We start from the raw sequence: 22,386 nt of genomic DNA, 5'->3' as shown, positions 1-22,386 counted from the left end.
TGTGCTTTGACAGACAGAGAGGGAAAAATAGGCAGATGTTTTGTACCTGCTTGTTTTTAAGAAGATTCCTAGGAGATAAAAAAATCCTCTAGTTAGAGACTGTCGGAGACCTCATTGATCAGAAGATCCCTAGATCCTTGTCTGCTATTAGAAGACCGAGGCCAGTGGTGAGAAGTATATCATTATAGGATTTAAGTCACTGTTGTTTCCAAGATGTACCTGTGGAGTAACATAACATATAATATTTAGGAGCTATGTGGATATTGCACAGCTGCTTCAGCTATACAGGCAGGGTAGGTAGTGAGCATAGGTCAGCAAATTTCTGTTTGCTTAGCTCTGTGCCTTCTGCTTATTATTTGTAGCAGAGTTTTCAGAAGATTAATCATCTTGACAAAACAGAGCCCTTGACGGTAAGCTTCCTCAAACTATTTTTTTTCCTCTTAGAAGTAAATGTTGATTTTTTAATGTGCAAAATAAGCATAACACTTGTAAAAACCAAAACCAAACCAAACCTATTACCGTCGAGTCATTTCCAACTCGTAGTGACCCTATAGGACAGAGTAGAACTGCCCCATAGAGTTTCCAAGGAGTGGCTGGTAGATTCCAGCTGCCAACCTTTTGGTTAGCAGTTGGACTTTTAACCACTCTGCCACCAGGGCTCCAACAATTGTAAACATTTGTAAATATTAGAAATAATATAAAGCACCCAAATATAAAGATCAACATAATTGATAAAATATGATTCTTACTCTTTTAGTCATGATTTTTGAAGAAAAGAGTGGGTTGGACGTGAGTGGATAGGGGTTATCTCTGCAAAGAAGCGACCTAAGAAATTTCTTTAAGTCTTTCCAGTTTTTCATATTTAATAAGACCTCAGTAATCAATATGTTAAAAATGATATATTGTGGTTAATTTAGTTCTGGGTTTAACTAGAGGTAACTAGGTAATACTCTGTGTTTCTGTCTATATTTCATTGTTCTAAATAATGAAACTTCTAACATTAAGTTCTCAGAGCATGTGAACCAAACTGAATCCTTCTTTGATAAAAGAGGATCTTACATGTACTCAGTGCCAACATTTTCAGTGTATACAATTGTAGAGGAGGCAAATGATTATAATGCATCTTTAACCCAGGATGTTCCCAATAGGTAGTTTCCTCCCACTCCCCCCGCCCCCCGCCAAAAAAAGTAAATATTTATGAGTTTAACTAGAAATAATAGTTATTTAATATATCTGGATTGTCGATGGTCTTGATGATTTGAATGGACATATATATTTAATAATATTTTATTGTGTTTTCAGTGAAAGTTTCCACAGCAAATTAGGTTTCTGTTTGACAGTTTCTACACAAATTGTTAGTGATATTAGTTACATTTTTGATGATTTGAATATTTGAGTTTAATAGTTAGAAGTAGGTATGACATTGTTCTTACAGATTTTTACTTGCAGATTTTATTAAGATTTATGGGGTTTAAGATTTATATGATTGATTCATTCATCAGCTGATAGATACTCAATACATGTTTGTATGTTCTTTAAAGAATATACTGTATATTCCTTTGTAATTTATTCTAACAGTCCTTACCATTTAATTGGGGCCTTTTACCCTTATTGTGGTTATTAATAGAGTTAGACTTAAATCTACTTCCTTCATATTTGTTTTCTGTTAGTCCCATCTGTTCTTTGTTTTTTTTTCCCCTCTTTTTTAAAACTTTCTTTTAGATTTTTTTTTTATGATTCTAATTTATCCCCTTGTTGGTTTATTATCTATAACTCTGTGTTATTTTAAAAATTGCTTTAGTATTTATAGCATACATATTTACCTTTACAGTTTAGAATATAACTTCTTTCTGCCCAGCAGTGCCATAAATTCCACACTTGATTTTGGTTATTTTTAAGTGTCAGTTATCTCTTAAAGGGACTTAATAAGAAAGAAATCTCAAACACCCATGTAGTTACCACTTTCAGTGTTCTTCATTCCTTTGTATAGGTCCGTATTCCATCTGATATCACTTCCATTTTCCTTCTGTCTTAAGGAATTTAAAAAAAAAAACAAAAAACATTTCTTGTAGTGCAGGTCTGCTGGTGAGAGTTTTTTTTTTTTTAGCTTTTGTAGGCCTGAAAAAATGTTTGTGTTTTTTATAAGAAATATTTTCGCTGCGTATTGAATTCTAGGTTGACAGTTATCCCCCCTGCCCAGTGCCTTTTAAGATGCTCTTCATCCACTGTCTTCTTACTTACAATGTTTCACATAAGAAGTCTGCTGTCATCTTTGTTCTCTGTATGTAGTATGTCTTTTTTCCCTTGACTGCTCTTACTGTTTTCTCAGTGGCTGGTTTTGATCAATTTGATTAACATGCCTTTGTAATTTTCTTCATGTTTCTGGTGGTTGGGGTTTATTGACTTCTTGGGTCTGTGGGTTTATAGTTTTCATCAAATTTAGAAAAATGTTGGACATTCTCAAAATATTCCTCTCCTTTGGGGACTTCAGTTATACATATATTAGGCCACTTAAAGTTCTCCCATAGCTCACTAATGTTCTGTTTATTTATTTTTAGTCTTTTTTCCCCCTCTGTTCACGTGTACCTTGTTTTATGTGCTTCGCTTTATTGCGCTTTGTAGATACTGCAGTTTTTACAAGTTGAAGGTTTGTGGCAACCCTGCGTCGAGCAAGTCTGTCGGCGCCATTTTTCCAACAGCATGTACTCACTTAGTGTCTCTGTGTCACATTTTGGTAATTCTTGGAATACTTCAGACTTTTTCATTATTGTTACATCTGTTATGGTGATTTGTGATCAGTGATCACTGATGTTACTATTAAAATTGTTTTGGGGTGCCACGAACTGTGCCAGTGTACGATGGTGAACTTAATTAATAAATGTTGTGTATGTTCTGACTACTCCACTGACCGGCCATTCCCATGTCTCTCTCCTTCTCCACGGGCCTCCCTATTCCCTGAAACATGACAACGTTGAAACTAGGCCAGTTAATAGCCCTACAGTGGCCTCTAAGTGTTCAAGTGAAAGAAAGAGTTGCATATCTTTCACTTTAAATCAAAAGCTAGAAATGATTAAGCTTGGTGAGGAAGTCATGTTGAAAGCCGAGATAGGCTGAAAGCTAGGCCTCTTGTGCCAAACAGTTAGACAAGTTGTGAATGCAAAGGAAAAGTTCTTGAAGGAAATTAGAAGTGCTACTCCAGTGAGCACACGAATGATAAGAAAGCAAAACAGGCTTATTGCTGATACGAAGAAAGTTTTATGGTCTGGATAGAAGATCAAACCAACTACAACATTCCCTTAAGCCAAAGCCTAATCTAGAGCAAGGCGTGAACCCTCTTCAATTCTATGAAGGCTGAGAGAGGTGAGGAAGCTGTAGAAGAAAGTTTGAAGCTAGCAGAGGTTGGGTCATAAGGTTTAAGGAAAGAAGCCATCTCCATAACATAAAAGTACAAGATGAAGTAGCAAGTGCTGATGTAGTTGCAACAAGTTATCCAAAAGATTTAGCTAAGATAATTGATGAAGGTGGCTACACTAAACAACAGATTTTCATTGTAGAGGAAACAGCCTTATATTGGAAGAATACGCCATCTAGGACTTTCATAGCTAGAGAGGAGAAGTCAGTGCCTGGCTTCAAAGCTTCAAAGAACAGGCTGACTCTCGTGTTAAGGGATAATGCAGCTGGTGACTTTAAGTTGAAGCCAATGCTTATTTACCATTCCGAAAATCCTAGGGTCCTTAAGAATTATGCTAAATCTACTTTGCCTCTGCTCTATAAATGGAACAACAAAGCCTAGATGAGAGCACAACTGTTTACAACATGGATTACTGAATATTTTAAGCCCACTGTTGAGACCCAAGACTCAGAAAAAAAAGATTTCTTTCAAAATATTACTGCTCGTTGAGTCCAAAGGACTAATCGACTGCATAAACTACAGCCTCCACCAGCCTGAGCACAGAACTAGATGATGCCTGGCTACCACCACCAACTGCTCTGAGAGGGATCACTGAGGGTTCTGGACAGAGCAGAAGAAAAATGTAGAACAAAATTAAAATTCACAGAAAAGACCAGACTTAACTGATCTTACAGAGACTGCAGGAATCCCCAAGACTGTGGCCCCTGGACACCCTGGTAACTCAGAACTGAAGCCACTCCTGAAGTCTTCCTTTCAGCCAAAGATTAGACAGGCTTGTAAAACAAACAATAACATGTGAGGAATGTGCTTCTTAGTTGAATCAAGTATAGGGGACCTAATATGCAATACCTGCCCAAAAGCAAAGACAAGAAGGCAGGAAAGGACAGGAAACCTGAGTGAATGGACATGGGTAACCCAGGGTGTAAAGGTAAAGAGGGAGAGTGCTGACACATGGTGAGGATTGCAACCAATGTAACAAAACAATTTGTGTATAAATTTCTGAATGAGAAAAAAAAATATTACTGCTCATTGACAGTGTGCCTGGTCACCAGACATCTGATGGAGATGCCCAAGGAGATTAATGTTGTTTTTATGTGTGCTAACACAAGATCCATTCTGCAGTCCATGCATCAAGGAGTAGTTTTAACTTTCAAGGCTTATTATTTAAAAAATACATTTCATAAGGCTGTAGATACCATAGGAGACTCTGAAAGTTGCTCTTGCATGTAGAGTAGCTAAAGTAAAAGGAAGAAATGATAAAGTAAAAGAGTTGAACAGAATATTTCAAAGGGTGGCTCGAGAAGACAAAGTAAAATATTTTAATGAAATGTGCAAAGACCTGGAGTTAGAAAATTAAAAGGAAAGAACACATTTGACATATCTCAAGCTGAAGGAACTGAAGAAAAAATTCAAGCCTCGAGTTTCAATATAGAAGGATTCTACAGGTAAAATATTGAATGACGCAGGAATCATTAAAAGAAGTTGGAAGAAATACACAGAGTCAAACTGTACCAGAAGAATTGGTTGATATTCACCCATTTCAGGAGGTAGCATATGATCAAGAACAGATGGTACTAAAGGATGAAGTTGAAGCTGCATTGAAGGCATTGGTGAAAAACAGGGCTCCAGGAGTTGACAGAATACCAACTGAGATGTTTTCAACGAGCAGATGCAACGCTGGAAGTACTCACTTGTCTATGCCAAGCAATTTGGAAGACAGCTAGCTGGCCAACCAACTGGAAGAGATCCATATTTATGTCTGTTCCCAAGAAAGGTGATCCAACCAAATGTGGAAATTATTGAAAAATATCATTAATATCACATACAAGTAAAATTTTGCTGATGAGCATTCAAAAGCGGCTGCAGAAGTACGTCGACAGGGAACTGCCAGAAATTCAAGCCGGATTCAGAAAAGGACATGGAATGAGGGATATCGTTGTTGATGTCAGGTGAATCTTGGCTGAAAGCAGAGAATGCCAGAAAGATGTTCACCTGTGTTTTATGGCCTACACCTCGACGTAAAGAAAACAAAAATCCTCCCAACTGGACCAATAAGCAACATCATGATAAACAGAGAAAAGATTGAAGTTGTCAAGGATTTCATTTTACTTGGATGCACAATCAGTGCCCATGGAAGCAGCAGTCAAGAAATGAAACTACGTGTTGCATTGGACAAATTTGCTGCAAAAGACTTCTTTAAAGTGTTGAAAAGCAAAGATGTCACTTTAAGGACTAAGGTGTGCCTGATCCAAGACGTGGTGTTTTCAGTTGCCTCAAACGCATGTGAAAGCTGGACAATGAATAAGGAAGATGGAAGAAGAATGACACCTTTGAATTATAGCATTGGCGAAGACTATTGAACATACCACGGATTGCCAAAAGAAATGAACAAATCTGTCTTAGAAGAAGTACAGCCAGAATGCTGCTTAGAAGCAAGGATGGCAAGACTTCATCTCACATACCTTGAACATGTTACAAGGAGGGACCAGTCTCTGGAGAAGGACATCATGCTTGGTAAAGTAGAGGATCAGTGAAAGAGAGGAAGACCCTCAGTGAGATGGTTGACACAGTAGCTGCAACAATGGACTTAAGCATAACAATGATTTATGAGGGTGGCGCAGGACTGGGCAGTGTTTTGTTCTGTTGTACGTAGGGTCGCTATGAGTCTGAACTGACTTGATGGCGCCTCACAAAAACATGCCTCTTTTATTTTTTGTTACTGTCTGTTGCCATGTCTTCAAGTTCACTAATATATTCTTCTGCAATGTCTAATCTACCATTAATCCCATACAGTGTTTTTGCATCTCAGAAATTGTAGTTTTTATCACTAGAAGTTAAATTCTTGTCTTTCTTGTCTCTACTTTACATGTTCAGTTTTTCCCCAGTTTTTTGAATGTATAGAATTCAGGTATAGTAATTGTTTTAATGTCTTTGTCTGCTAATTTGAACATCTGTGCTACTTTTGTGTGAGTTTTCATTGATAAGTTTCTTTTCTATTCATGATGTGTAGTATTTTTCTATTTCTTTGCATGCCTGATACTTTTTGATTGAATACTAGACATTATGACTTTTATTTTGTTGACTGCTAAATAGATTTGTATTTCAATAAATATTTTTGAGCTTTGTTCTGGGGCACAATAAAGTTACTTGGAACACTTTGGTCTTTCTGAGTCTTGCTTTTAAGATTTGTTAAGTCGGACCAGAGTAGTGTTTAGTATTGTTATGTGCCATTGAGTTGATTTTGAATCATAGTGACCCCATGTGACAATGTAGAACTGCCCTATAGGGTTTTCTTGGCTGTAATCTTTATGGCAGCAGACTGCCGATTCTTTCTCCCATGGAGCTACCGAGTGGGCTCAAACTGCCAACCTTTCGGTTAGCAGCTGAGCATGTTTAGTGTAGCACCAGTTATATCCCACTGCTGAAGCAAGACCATTCTGAGTACTCTACCCATTTCTCTAGAGAATTATGAAATTTTTTAATCTGGCTTTTGGGAACAGGAACTGTTCACAGCCCTGTTTAAGTGCTGAAGGAGCCCTGGTGGCACAACCAATAAGCGCTCGGCTGCTAACCTAAATGTTGGAGGTTTGAATCTACCCAGTGGCTCTGCAGGAGAAATACCTGGTGATCTGCTCCCGTAAAGGTTACAGCCTAGAAAACCCTGTGGGTCAGTTCTGCTTTGTCGCATAGAGTTGCCGTGAGTTAAAATCGAGTCAACAGCACGTGACAACAATTACAGTGTAAGTGTTGATTATTCTTCCCTCTAATCTTTTCAAGTGGTTCTTTTCCTGGTCTCAGGTAGTTTCCTAACACACACGTGCTGATCAGTATTCTGCTGAACACTCAAGAGAGACCTTTTGCAGATCTTCATAGTTCTCTTTCTGTGCCACCCTCTTTTACGTTACTCTGTTGTGTGATTCTAGCCACCTTGATTTCCCTGTATTCTCAGTTCTGTCTTCTCAATACCGGACTCTGCCTTGGTATTCCTTCTTGTGCCATGATTAGGAAAGTCTCTTAAAGCTTACTTTGTTTTCCATGTCACGGGGGGTCTTTCTCTTTTGTTTCTTTATGTCCAGTATCTTGAAAACTTGCTTAAATTTTGTCTGTTTTTTTAATTTGTTTCAGGTGGGAGAGTAAATCTGGTCTCTATTACTCCATCTTGGCCAGAAGTGGAAGTTCTGTGATTCCTAATTAAGTTTTTTTATGGAACTCTTAATCATGTACAGAGGTATAGAGAAGTGTAATTAATCCCCATGTACCCATCACCAAGCATCAATAATTATCATCTCTGTCCGAGCCAGGCTTGTTATAGCTACACTGTTCTCCTCATCAACCCCTCTGATTATTTTTCTTATACATATATTATTTAATTTAATCTCTATAAAAAGCCTGTGAATTGGGTGTGTTTTTCTGCTATTACATATAACAAAATGAGTCTTATTGAGATTATGTAGCTTGCCATAGAGTAAATAAATTACATTATGCTGTTGTTGTTAGGTGCCATTGAGTGGATTTCAACTCATTGCGACCCTATCTATGTACAATAGATTGAAACATTGCCCAGTCCTGTGCCATCTCATGATCGTTGTTATGCTTGAGCCCACTGTTGCAGCCACTGTGTCAGTCCATCTCGTTGAGGATCTTCCTCTTTTTCACTGACCCCCTACTTTACCAAGCATGATGTCCTTCTCCAGGGACTGATCCCTCCTGATAACATGTCCAAAGCGTGTGAGACGAAGTTTCACCATCTTCACTTATAAGGAGCATTCTGGCTGTACATCTTCCAAGACAGATTTGTTCTTTCTTTCGGCAGTCCATGGCTTATTCAGTATTCTTTGCCAACACCATAATTCAAAGGCGTCAATTCTTCTTTGGTCTTCCTTATTCATTGTCACGCTTTCACATGCATTTGAGGCGATCAAAAACTCCATGTCTTGGATCAGGCACACCTTAGTCCTTAAAGTGACATCTTTGCTTTTTAACACTTTAACAAGGTCTTTTGCAGCAAATTTGCCGAATGCAGTGCATCTTTTGATTTCTTGACTGCTGCTTTCATGGGCGTTGATTATGGATCCAAGTAAAATAAATCCTTGACAACTTCAGTCTTTTCTCTTTTTACCATGATGTTGCTTATTGGTCTAGTTGTGAAGATTTTTGTTTTCTTTATGTGGAAGTGTAGGCCATACCAAAGGTTGTGGTGTTTGATCTTCATCAGTAAGTGCTTCAAGTCCTCTTCACTTTCAGAAAGCAAGGTTGTATCATTTGCATAACACAGGTTGCTACTGAGTATTCCTGCAGTCCTGATTCCTCGTTCTTCTTCACATAGTTAAGCTTCTCAGTTTATTTGCTCAGTATATAGATTAAAGAAGTACGGTGAAAGGATACAACCCTGACACACGCCTTCCCTGATTTTAAACTGCAGTATCCCCTTGTTCTGTTTGAATGACTGCCTCTTGATCTATGAACAGGTTCCGCACAAGCACAATTAAGTGTTCTGGAATTGCCATTCTTCTCAATGTTATCCATAATTTTTATTATCCACACAGTCAAATGCCTTTGCATAGTCAATAAAACACAGGTAAACATCTTTCTGGTATTCTCTGCTTTCAGCCAAGATCCATCTGACATCAGCAATGATATCCCTCGTTCCATGTCCTCTTCTGAATCTGGCTTGAACTTCTGGCAGCTCCCTGTTAATATACAGCTGCAACTGCTTTTGAATGATCTTCAGCAAAATTTTACTTGCGGGTGATTCTAATGATATTATTTGATAATTTCCACATTCTGTTGGATCATCTTTGGAATGGGCCCAGATATGGATCTCTTCCAGTTGACTGGTCAGGTAACTGTCTTCCACATTTCTTGGCATAGACGGTAAGCACTTCCAGCACTGCATTTGTTTATTGATACATCTCAATTGGTGTTCCGACAATTCCTGGAGCCTTGTTTTTCACCAGTGCCTTCAGTGCAGCTTTGGCTTCTTCCTTCGGTGCCATTGGTTTGTGATCATAGGCTACCTCCTCAAATAGTTGAGTGTGACCAATTCTTTTTGGTACAGTGACTCTATATTGCTTCCATCTTCTTTTGATGTCTCCGGCATCATTCAGTGTTTTGCCTACTGCAACTTGAGACTTGAATTTTTTCTTCAGTTCTTTCAGCCTGGGAAATGCCAATTATGTTCTTCGCTTTCTAATTCTAGGCCTTTGCACATTTCATTATAATACTTTACTTTGTATTCTCAAGCCACTGTTGGAAATCTCTAGTCAGCTCTTTTCATTATTTCTTCCATTTGCCTTAGCTACTCTATGTTCAAGAGCAAGTTTCAGAGTCTCTTCTGAAATCAATTTTGATCTTTTCTTTCTTTCCTGTCTTTTTAATGACCTTTTGCTTTCTTCATGTATGAAGTGTTTGATGTCATCCCGCAGCTCGTGTCGTCTTCGTTCATTAGTGTTCAGTGGATAAAATCTGTTCTTTAGGTGGTCTCTAAATTCATGTGGCATATACTGAATGTGATACTTTGGCTCTCGTGGACATTTTTTAATCTTCTTCTGCTTCAAGTTGAGGATGCATAAGGATCAGTTGATGGTCTGAACCTCAGTCAACCCCTGGCGTTGTTCTGATTATATTGAGCTGCTCCATAGTCTCTTTCCACAGATATAGTCAATTCAATTCCAGTGTCTTCCATCTGGCAAAGTCCATGTTTATAGTCCTCATTTATGTTGTTGAAAAAAGATATTTCCATTGGTCTTGTAAAATTCTATCATGTGATTTCCAATACCATTTTTATCACTAAGGCTGTTTTTTCCAACTACCGATCCTTCCTTTTTATTTCCACCTTTTGCATTCCAGTCACCAGTAATTATCACTGCATCTTGATTTCATATTTGATCAAATTCATACTGCAGAAGTTGGTAAAAATCTTCGTCTTTGACATTAGTGGTTGATGATTAAATATGAATAGTAGTCGTATTAACTGGTCGTCCTTGTAGGCATATAGATATTAATGCTAGCACTGACAGCATTGTACTCCAGGATAGATCTTGAAGTGTTCTTTTTGGTGATGAACGTGATGCCATTCCTCTTCAACTTGTCATTCCTGGCATAGTAGACCATATGATTGTTCAAAGCAAAATGGCCAGTACCGGTCCATTTCAACTCGCTAATGCCTAGGATATTGGTGTTTTATGCATTTCATTTTTGTCAACTTCAATTTTCCTGGATTCATACTTCCTATGTTCCACATTCCGATTATTAATGGATGTTTGCAGCCGTTTCTTCTCATTTTAAGTCATGCCACGTCAGCAAGCGAAGATCCTGAAAGCTTGAGTCCATCTATGTCATTAAGGTCGATTCTACTTTGAGAAGGCAGCTCTTCCCCAGTCGTATTTTGAGTGCCTTCCATCCTGAGGGACTCATTTTCCGGCTTTATATCAGTGTTTCTCTCCTATTGACAAGGTTTTCACTGGTCAGTTTCTTTTTAGAAGTAGATTGCCAAGTCCTTTTTCCTAGTTTGTCTTAGTCTGGAAGCTCAACTGAAACCTGTCCACCATGGGTGACCCTGCTGGTATTTGAAGTACTGGTGGCATAGTTTCTAGCATCACAGCACCATGCAAGCCACCACAGTACGCCAAACTGACAGACCAGAGGTGGGCTTTAAATTAAAAAAAAAGAAAATTAGTAAAATTTGTTTATTCTTAAAAATATTTTTACATTTTCCCATTCTTATAATTATTTGTGTATATGAGTTGTTTTTCCTATCAGAGTTTGAAGTTCTCATGGGGAGAGAGATACTTTATGTGAGTCTTTGTGGTCTTTAGAAAGTCTCTTTTTGTATCTCAGCTTTTGTATAAAGGAGATAATAATGTAACTATATTGTAGGAGTATTGTGTGTCTTAAATAGGTTAGTTTATATTACATGCCTAGAACAGTGTGTTATGTATATTATAGTACAGTGTACAATGCTTTATATATAGTAGGTGTTCAGTAAAGTATTTGGAATGTTGATGAATGAATTAAACTGAACATTATTCTCAATTTTCATAGAGATTAATTAATATAACTATAAACTGTAGACTTTTCTACATTCAGTGTTGACTTATTTGTTTTTGGTGAGTGTATACCCAGCCAAAAATATACTGTTTTAACAGTTTCTACATGTACAATTCAGTGGCATTGATTACGTTCTTCAAGTTGTGCTACCATTCTCGCTATCGTTTTCCATATGTTAAGCCACCGTTATATTAAACTCACTGCCCCCTAAGCTTTCCATCCAACTTTTTGAATTGCCTTCATCAATTTGTTCTCACATAGATAATTCTTTAAAAGAGCACAAACTCAAAGCAGACATACTTTACTAGTTAAGATAAACTATTTTTTTGTTTAATGAAGACTTCAAGGAATAGTTTTGGTTTAACATTTAAAGTCATATATTATTTCAGGAAGTATTTTTTGAGGTATCCAGCCTCATTCGCTCCAGAAAGTCTAGATTCCCTTGAGAATTTGTAATATTTTTCCACATTTTTCTCCCTTTACATCAGGATTCTTCTGGTGTCACGGCAGAGGAGTTATCTACAACCAGTATTTGTTCATTTGTGTTTTTCATCTATTCACTCATTCATTTAAGAAATAATAATTGAGTGTCTCCTATGTACTAGACACTGGTGCCAAGTGTTGGAGATACAGTGGTGAATGAAGATTATGTCTGCCCATAAGGAGCTTACATAAATATTCTGTTACTAATTGAAATATGAGTTCTATAAAAGAGAATAATGGAAATGAGCCTATATTAGCATATATTACATTAGCTTTTCCTGTTTGAGAATAAGTCTAAAGAATTCTCTTTGGTCAACTAAATTGTTGCATCTTTATTTTGCTTGCTTTAGAAATAACTAGAATATCAGCCATTGTGTTCAGCATGATAGCTTTGGCTGCCAACATTGTTATTCCTAACAATAACAATAATCAGTGACTATCCTTACTTCATGTTAATGAACTTTTTGGCATCTCTTAGATCCCAAAAGTAATGTTCTTAAAGTATTGTTTCAAATTATAGTTCTATTTATATAGTGATTACTGTAAAATTAGCTTTATTGAGAATACAAATATGAATTGAATTCCATTTTTATAGTTAGGAGGGTGGCTTTAAAATTTGCAAATTCTTGATTTTAATATTTGTGATTTCGTATTTAGGATTGTTTCTGTTTCTCTACATATTAGGTATTAACTCCACAAAAACTGGAATTGTTAAGAGCCCAAATACAACAAGAATTAGAAACTCCAATGAGAGAGCGTTTTCGGAATCTAGATGAAGTAAGTAATTCATTTAGAAAAGCCATGCATTTATTTTCATGTGACTGTAAGGCTTTATGAAAAGCATTGTTTTCCTGCTCAAACACCCTGCAGTATCTCCCGTTCTTTCTCAGTCCTAATAGTGGCCTCTGAGCCCCATCACTTTTCTGATCTCCTTTCCTCCAGCTAGAAACCCTGGTGATGTAGTGGTTAAGAGCTATGGCTGCTGACCAGAAGATTGTCTGTTCAAATCCACCAGGTGCTCCTGGAAACCCTATGGGGCAGTTCTACTCTGTCCTGTAGGGTCACTATGAGTTGGAATCAACTTGATGGCAGTGGGTTTTTGTTGTTTATCCTCCATCCACATTGGACTCCTTGATGTTTCTTTGATTTGTTGGTAATGGGGCAGTTAAAGACTTTTTGCTCTGTTACTTGTGCCTTAAACACTCTTCCTTCAGATGCTGCTTGGCTAACTTCCTCATCTCTTTTAAGTCTTTGCTAAAATGTCAACTTCCCTACAACTGCCACAGCCACCACTGACTGCTCTGACAGGGGTCACAATAGAGGGTCCTGGACAGAGCTAGAGAAGAATGTAGAACAAAATTCTAACTCACAAAAAAAGACCAGACTTACTGGCCTGACAGAGACTGGAGAAACCCCGAGAGTATGGCCCCCGGACACCCTTTTAGCTCAGTAATGAAGTCACTCCTGAGGTTCACCGTTCATCTAAAGATTAGACAGGCCCATAAAACAAAACGAGACTAAATGGGCACACCAGCCCAGAGGCAAGGACTAGAAGGCAGGAGGGGACAGGAAGGATGGTAATGGGGAACCCAAGGTCGAGAAGGAGAGTGTTGACATGTTGTGGGGTTGTTAACAAATGTCACAAAACAATATGTGCACTAATTGTTTAATGAGAATCTAGTTTGTTCTGTAAACCTTCATCTAAAGTACAACAACAAAAAAAAGAAAAAAAGAAAATGTCACCTTCTCACTGAGGCCGACTTTGACCTTCCCCTCTGCCCTAATTTAATACTGCAGCTTGTCTTTTTATCACTGCTTAGACCTCTGGATTCTCCCCTGCCTTGCTCTAATTTTTTATCTTTTCTCTGGTACTTATCATCTCATATGCTATACAACTTACTTACATATTAGTGTTTATTGTTTCTTTTCTGTTTTGTTCCCTTTAGAAAGTAAGCTCTATGACAGGTGGAACCTTTATCTGTTTTGCTGTTACATCCAAAGTTCATAGAGCAGCTCCTGGCATGTAGTAGTTTCTCAGTTAATATTTGTTGAGTGAAAGAATGAATTTTCTAGAACAGTTCCTGGCATATAGTAGTTTCTCAGTGAATATTTGTTGAGTGAAGGAAAGAATTTTATGTAAAAATTTTTTAGTTTTACTTCAGGTTGAGACCAGTCTCCTAATAAGAAATGTTGGTATAATATGTCTAAATGTTTATTACGGGTACAGGAAAAGATTGTAAATATTAAGTATATTAGGTACTATGCTAGACGTTTTATGTATGTTACCTTATTTGACAAATATACCAGGCCTTGTACATACAATTGAGTATTGTCCGTTTCAGATGAACTCCTTTGGGAAGCTGTAGTCTCGTGATGTTGCCATTGTACGAAACAATTATGGAATACCTCTTTTATAGTGGCTTACTGGGTTGGTAATATATTTTGAATATCCTTTATTGTGGCAATTTATTCATAGCCAAGGTAGATGATCAAGCTAAGTAAAAAGATTAAATAAAAGAAAAAAAATCAAAACAAAGTAGGTTTCTAATGAAATCATGAAACCCATTTTCCCAGTTTGTAAACTGGCCTCGAAGAGAAATCTTTGAACTGAAAATTACAGGGGCCTGAGTATTTCAGGAGACATGCTTTCCTCATTACCTAATTTCTGATGCATATTGAAAATACTCTTTGTCTTAGGCTGGGTTTCTCTAGAGAAGCAAAACCGGTAAAGCGTATAAATATATATAGAGAGAGATTTATATCAAGGAAACGGCTCATGCGATTGTAGAGGCTGGAACGTCCCAAGTTTGTGGATCAGGATAGAGGCTTCTCTCGATTCACATAGCCACAGGCTGGTGAACCCAAGATTGGCCAGTCAGAGAACAGGGCTCTTGCTCACAGGCTGTGAAAATCAGTGAATCCCAAGATTGGCAGATAAGCTGATAGCTCAAGTCTCGAGAACCGGACAGGAGGCAGCCATAGGATCCAGTGTGAGCAAAAAGCCAGAACGTCTGCTTATATTTGGATGCAGGCCACACCCCCAAGGAAACTCCCTTTCAACTGATTGACTACTCACAGCAGATTCTGTCATGGACTGATCACATATAAACACTAAGAACCATGGCCCAGCCAAGGTAACACACAATCTTAACCATCACACCTTCTCTCCTGCATCTTTCTGCTCTATTGCCCAGGTCGTTTTGAGTATTCAGAATGTCAGCAACTTTTGTAGAGTGTTAGGAAGCAGGATCCGAGCACCCCAGGGATTGTATGTGATCCCTGTTAGTCAAGAGAGTTGGTGCTCCGTATGTTATTCAGGCTGATGTGTTGAGTTCAACTATTGTTGTAATATTTAATTGAAACTTAAGTTACTATACTAAATATTAAAATAATTTTTTATCTACTTTGAATTAATCTGGTCCAACTTTTAGGGAGGTAGTTCATACTTTATTATAAAATTATTTTTTTCATCTGACTATATTATTTGGAAAGGTGTGCTGCATTCTTAAATATTATTTTATTAAGCCCAGAGGTCAAAACTTTTGGCATACTGTACATTTTTATTTAACATGATTCAGTGAAGACATAAGGTTACCTGAATAGTAATTTGTTGTATTGGCACCTTCTCAGGAATATACTAATTCTGTATGTAGGATAGTTGTCATGAGAACTTTTCCAAGGTTCATTTATGTTCCTGTGAAATTTGTTTATTTATTTAGAGTGGCTGTTGTTATAATTTAAAATTTTATTTGCAAAAGTGGTTTTTTGGAGTAACTAGATTTCATTTATACATTTGTGAAAAACTGCAATCTGCTTTTAATTTAGGAAGTGGAAAAGTATAGAGCTGAATATAATAAGCTTCGTTATGAACATACATTTCTCAAATCAGAATTTGAACACCAGAAAGAAGAATTTGGACGTATTTTAGAAGAAGGAAAAATAAAATATGAGTCAGAGGTGAGTGATTGATTATACTAATCTAGTCATTATCGTTCCAGTCAATAAAATTTCAAGATTATATATTTTTGTAAGTCCCAAATTAGAGTTGATTGCATCATCAAGTTTTATTAATTAGTTGTGAAGTATTTGTCACAAATTGCATCTGCTCTGTGGCAACATTTTTCTTGTGAATGTTCTGTTTTGGCTGTTAGACTTTTCTATTTCTTTCTTCCTTTTTTTGCCCCAGCCAATGGAGATGGGCAACTGTAGGGATTTCCTTCTTGCAGAGTCTCCTTTCTGCCATAGCCACGGAGACAGACTTCTCTTTGCAAATATAGTTTGTCTGTGTGATTCTTTATTTAGCACTTCCCCCTCTGCTTCTTGGAACCAAACCACATCCAGGAGAGCTCTAGTTGCCAGCCTATGCATCTTCTTTCCACTGATATAAACAAGGAGTTTATACCTTAGGGTGTGCCCATCACCTTCGTAAGTGTACTTTGTTCTTTTTGACACCTGCTACTGCAATGTTCTTTATCTGTGGCCTACTTCATTCACTCCTACTCTATCTCCATTGCTTTTGGCAGCCGTTCTACTTATTTTGTGGTTTGTCTCCTAGTTTTGCCAGCAGTGGAGCTTATTATGTTTTTGTTTTTCATCATGTTGCTTTTCGATGATTTTTCAGGATGGAAAGAGAGAAATACCAATTTTATCCTTCTGTATTCAAATCAGAAATCTAATTCAAGTTTAAAGTTTTTAAAAAATAGCTTAGTATCTAGCTGTGTGATACACACTATATACAAATATACCCATATTATTTATTGTATTATCTTTATTTGAAATTAAGCCTTAAAATCTACTTACCTTCTTTTAACAGTTACTAAATACGTATAGTGTTCTAGGCATCTAATAAAAACTAAAATTGTTATTTGGATCAGACTGATTTATTTTCATCAGTGAGTAAACTATTCTGTGATTAATATGTAAGAAGCTGTATGAACTTTGGATCATTTGAGTCTGTTAACAATATAAATCACCCTCCCCACCAAAAAAAAATTCTGACTCATAATGACCCTATAGGACAGAGTAGAACTGCCCCATAGGGTTTCCAAAGCTGTGATCTTTCAGAGTCAGACTGCCACACCTTTCTCTCGTGGAGTGGCTGGTGAGTTTAGACAGCGGGCCTTTTGGTTAGCAGCCCAGCGCTTTAACCACTGACTTTCTATTAACAATATAGTACCAGTAAACTATATGTGTAATAGACTTTTTCATTTTTAAAATTCTTTAGAGTTTTAAACGCTTTATATATTATCTCACTTGTGTTACAGTAGTGAGATGGGCAGGACTGTATTTATTTTCTCCATTTTTAAATGATGAAACTGAGGTGTAGGATAAGTGACTTGCTCAGACTTACAGAAAGTCAGCAGCCAAGTTAATGGTAGAACTCAGGTATCCCAACTCCTAGCCTAGAGTTTTAAGTTTGAAATTACCAGTGATTTGAAGTTGTCCCTCTAATTAGGGGCCATCCAACAACTGTAATTTTGTCAAGAGGTCAGTTGATCTATACTAATATGATTATAAAAGACTGTGAATCTGAATTATGACAGACTTAAAGGAACCACACGTAAAGCATTTTGTTGTGGAAAATAGGAATTATGAAGATCTCCAGCCTAAAATGAAGAGCACATGGTTAAGTGTTTGGCTGCTAACCAAAGGACACAATTTGAATCCATCAGCTGCTCCTTGGAAACCCTACGGGGCAGTTCTGCTCTGTCCTCGGGTGTCGCTATGAGTCGGAATTGACTCGATGACAGTGGGTTTTTTGGTTTACTGGGAAGTTACTATAAATAAAGTGGTGGTTTATTTTATACTTTGCTTTTAAAATCTAATGATGATGTTTATCTGGTAACAATTATTTGTAATCTCTGGTTTCTTAGTTTTGTTTTCTTAAAGAAGGAAACTGCATTTTAAATCTGATGACTAATCTATTTTTTCACCTGTGAAAGACCAAATGCTATTCATTAAAATTTTTAAAGGGTCAATAGCATCATTAATTTTCATAATTGGAATCTCTTATAACATTCTTAAGGAATCTGAAGATAAGCTGCTAACTAAGAAGTCATAATTAGTAGAAGCCAGAAAAGTAAAACTTTCTGATAAGATTGAAGTTCTTTTCCTTCTACTTCCCAGTTGATTTTTCAGAAGCATTATTAATTAGTGGATAACTGAGCATTTGCTTTAGTTCCATCACTTATCTTTATACTCTAGTTTCTATACACAGTAACAGTAAAATGCAATGAAGTGATTGTGAATCAGGGCACAGCAGAAAAATGTCAAGGTAGAGCCTACTCTTGCCATCATCAGATTCTACAGTTTCAACTACTATAAAATATATTAATTTGTTGTAATAAAAATAGTTGGAATTTCTTGCATTAATTAAGGACTCATGCCATGCTTGTGCATTTTTACTTCTACAGATTGAAGAAATAACTGAACATTCTTTAGTGTTTTGGCTTTTAGGGAAATACTTTAGGAAGACTTTGCTAGTGTTTTCCTGAGAAGTGCTCCAGGAATTCATATCTCTTTCATGATATTCTGAATAAAAAACAATATATGAAAGAATATATCTTTATTTTATGAAAAAGATAACGCCATGATTTCTCAATGCATTTTCTCTAAGAATGTAATTAAGCTTTATACAGATGAAATTCTGAAGTTATACACACACATTATTCAAAAGTGATACTATTCTGTTTTCTTTGTTATTAGAACTTTAATTTTATATTATTTTGAAAATAATGAGGAATAATACAGGGAGGTTTAGGTATAGGTAATTATGCTGGTAGACTGAGTGAAAGAAGCAAGGGTAGTTCATTGGGGAGGTATTAAGATCTCAGGAGAAAGGCAGGGAGCACTGCATCATATGAAAAACTATCAAATTAACAATATATAATGACAAGTCACTGATATTCTTCCATCATGCTCTTCAAACTGACTGAGTTTTTCCTTGGCTTTTGTGGTTTGTTACTGTGGGCAGGCAAAAAGCCAGAGTTCCCATGGCATAAAGGAGAACTTTTCTGGGTCCCTGTTATCACATGCTGTTTCTTTCTTACAGCACTGATAGCACAAAGCTGATAAAGTACCTCTAGATTTGATTCTCATCCTGATACGCGTGTTAGTAGACACCATGAAACCTCTCAAAACACTTCCTTTTTATCCTGGGAAGTTCTAATCTGGAGTGCTTCTTCAGGTCTAGATGGTTCCTTTATCTAAAGTGTTCCAGATTCTCCAACCTGCACTCTTCTGAGATTACTGTGAACCACATACAAGAGACAGAAGTCTCCCAAATTACAATTTAATTACCTCACACCTGGAATTCTCTGGGATTGATTTTGGCAGCCTTTTAGAAGGGCTTTGTGAATGTTTAATTCTTTATTCAGTTTCTTTCTTTATTAAACTTTATTACAGTTTCCTGTGCCAGAATGCAGTTTAGCAGTTGAGCACTTGACCACTGTGCCATCAGGGTTCCTGCAAACTTTTTACATCTAAAATAAATATTTTAAAATGTTTATGTATTTATTTAGTGTGAGCTTTGGAACTGACTTAATTTCTATGTGTGTCAGAACTGCACAGATATCCTAATCTGTGAGATAATGTTAATAATAGCACCTACTTCATGGAGTGTTGTTAGGATTTAATAAACTAAAATCTAAAGTGCTTAGACAAGTGCCTGGCACATAGTAAGCCTTCAGTAAATGGTAGCTGTTGGTGGCGTAAGGAGCTCTGGTGCACAGTGGTTAAGCACTTGGCTGCTAACACAAAGGCTGCTAACACAAAGGTTGGCATTTCAAACCCACCAGCTGCTCTGCAGGAAGAAGAGGTGGCAGTCTGCTTCTGTAATGATTGCAGCCTTGAAAACCCTGTGATCAGTTTTACTGTCCTTTAGGGTCACTATGAGTTGAATCGACACCATGGCAGTGAGTTTGGTTTATTGGTGGTGTAAACAGTTTGCTCTGTACTACTAACCTAACTGGAGCCCTGGTGGCGCAGCAGATAAGAGCTCAGCTGCTAACCAAAAGGTTGGCAGTTCAAATCTACCAGCCGCTCTTTGGAAACCCTGTGGGGGCAATTCTGCTCTGTCCTGTAGGGTCACTATGAGTCGGACTTGACTCGACAGCAACGGGTTTGGTTTGGTTTTGGAGCCCTGGTGGTGTAATGGTTAAGAGATTGGCTGCTAACCAAAAGGTCGGCAGCTCAAATCCACCAGCCACTTGTTGGGATCCCTGTAGGACAGTTGTGAGTTAGAATCATCTCAATGGCAACGGTTTGGGGTTTTTTTGGTACTAACCTAAAGTTTGGTGGTTTGAATCCACCCAGCAGCGCTGTGAAAGAAAGGCCTGGTGATCTGCCTCTGTAAAGATTTCAGCCAAGAAAACCCTATGGAGCAATTCTACTCTTTAACACATGGGGTTGCCATGAGTTGGGATCAACTTAATGGCAATGAGTTTTTTTTGTTTTTTTTTTAAATCTACATCTGTGTATATATCTTACTGGTTCTGCTTCTCTAGAGACTCCTAAGACATAGAGTGTTCTCCAACCATAATAGAATCAAACACGTAGTCAGTAACAGAAAGATAGTAGGAAAATCTTCAACACCTGGAAACAGAATGACATACTTCTAAATAATTCATGGGTTAAAGAGGAAATTTCCAGGGAAATAAAAAATATGTGAACCTAAATGAAAATGTAATATATCAAAATGTTTGGGACACAGCTAAAGCAGTACTGAAAGGGAAATTTAGTATAGCAGTAAATACATACATTAAAAAAGAGGAAAAGTCTCAAATGAATCATCTAAGCGCATCTCAGGAATCTGTCTCAGACAAAGAAGAGCAAAATAAATCTAAAGAAAGCAAACAAGGGAAATAATTAAGAGCTGAAATCATTGAAATTGAAAACTGAAAAACAATAGAAAAATCAAGGAAACAAAGGGTAGGTTCTTTAAAAGATCAATAAAATTGACAAACATCTAGCAAGACTGACCAAAAAAAAAAAAGAGAAGGTACAAATTACGTATATTAGAGAGAAACAGGGCTATCACTACAGACCCTGCAGCATTAGAAGGATAACAAAAGAACCTTTGAACAGTGCTACACACATAAATTTGACAACTTAGATAAAATGGTTCAATTCCTTGAAAGGCAGAAACTACCACAACTTACCCAATATGAAACACATGATTGTAGTTGTCTTATAACTATTATGGAGAAGGAGCCCTGGTGGCACAAAAGTTAAGCGCTTGGCTGTTAACTGAAAGGGTGGTTGGTGGTTTGAACCTACCCAGTGGATCCTCGGGAGAAACCTGGCAATCTGCTCTGGTAAAGATTACAGCCTAGAAAACCCCATGGGGCCGTTCTGCTCTTACATGGGGTCGCTATGAGTCGAAATCTACTTGACAGCACCTAACAACAATAGCATAACTACTAAGGAAATTGAATTCATAATTTTAAAACTAACAGAAAGAATGGTTTCACTGCAGAATTCTGCAGTATTTAAAGAAAATTTAAGACCTATTCTATATAATCTCTTCTAGAAGATACAACAGAAAGTAATATTACCATTGAGGGAAACTGGGTAAAGAGTACACAGGATATCTTTGTATTATTCCTTATAAGTGCATACCAAAACCAAACCTGTTGCCGTCGGGTTGATTCCGACTCATAGCGACCCTATAGGACAGAGTAGAACTGCCCCATAGAGTTTCCAAGGAGCACCTGGTGGATTCGAACTGCTGACCTTTTGATTAGCAGCTATAGCACTTAACAACTATGCCACCAGGGTTTCCTATAAGTACATGTGAACCTAGAATTATCTGAAATTGTTTAACTAGAGGAAAAAAAAACTTTTTTTTTTTTTACAAAAAAACTGATAACAGACTTCTTGTTGGAAATAAACAGCCTAAAGAAAAATATATATATAGGTGGTCTAATTTCGGAGTCTGTGTTCTTAACCATTTCTATATGCTACATCATAAAGATAATAAAAGCAAAGATGGATGGAGCAATTAGATATACTACCTTTCTCTTTTGTGTACCCTGGGGATTTAGAGTAGTACCATCATCCTAAATCAACTATTATTCCTAATCCCCGATCGATTTCTATTCAGTTTCCTCTTCAACGTTTGTTATTTTCTGTGTTTTTGATTCATGCCAGTAATGCCAGGGTGAGATAGTATCTTATTGTGGTCTTGATTTGCATTTCTCTAAGGCTAGTGATCGCGAGCATTTCTTCATGTGTCTGTTAGCCTCTCGATTGTCTCCTTTGGTGAAGTGTCTGTTCATTTCCTTTGCCCATTTTTTAATTGGATTGTTTGTCTTTTGTTATAGAGATGTTGGATTTCTCTGTAGATTTTAGAGATTAGACCTTTGTTGGATTTGTCATAGCCAAAAATGTTTTCCCAGTCTGTAGGTGCTCTTTTTACTCTTTCGGTGAAGTCTTTTGATGAG

At 37.1% G+C, this 22,386-nt stretch overlaps 1 protein-coding gene across 7 annotated transcripts in view; it reads left to right on the top strand.

Moving 5' to 3' along the window:
* Positions 1-22,386, top strand: part of CEP83 (centrosomal protein 83) — a 151,579-nt gene that overhangs the window by 75,308 nt on the left and 53,885 nt on the right. For 5 of the 7 annotated variants that reach the window (XM_023738581.1, XM_023738577.1, XM_023738580.1 and 2 more), the window contains exons 4-6: positions 363-410; positions 12,629-12,721; positions 15,770-15,901. In XM_023738581.1, coding sequence (XP_023594349.1) covers positions 363-410; positions 12,629-12,721; positions 15,770-15,901 — 273 coding nt within the window. The remainder of the gene's footprint in view (positions 1-362; positions 411-12,628; positions 12,722-15,769; positions 15,902-22,386) is intronic. The other 2 variants (XM_004384208.2, XM_023738582.1) reach the window with 1 other exon arrangement.

This window comes from Trichechus manatus, unplaced genomic scaffold, assembly GCF_000243295.1.
Source record: "Trichechus manatus latirostris isolate Lorelei unplaced genomic scaffold, TriManLat1.0 scaffold00119, whole genome shotgun sequence".
In the NCBI taxonomy this organism is placed as follows: domain Eukaryota; kingdom Metazoa; phylum Chordata; class Mammalia; order Sirenia; family Trichechidae; genus Trichechus; species Trichechus manatus.
Note: the sequence above shows the minus strand (reverse complement) of the source record. Positions and strands in the feature narration are given on the sequence as shown.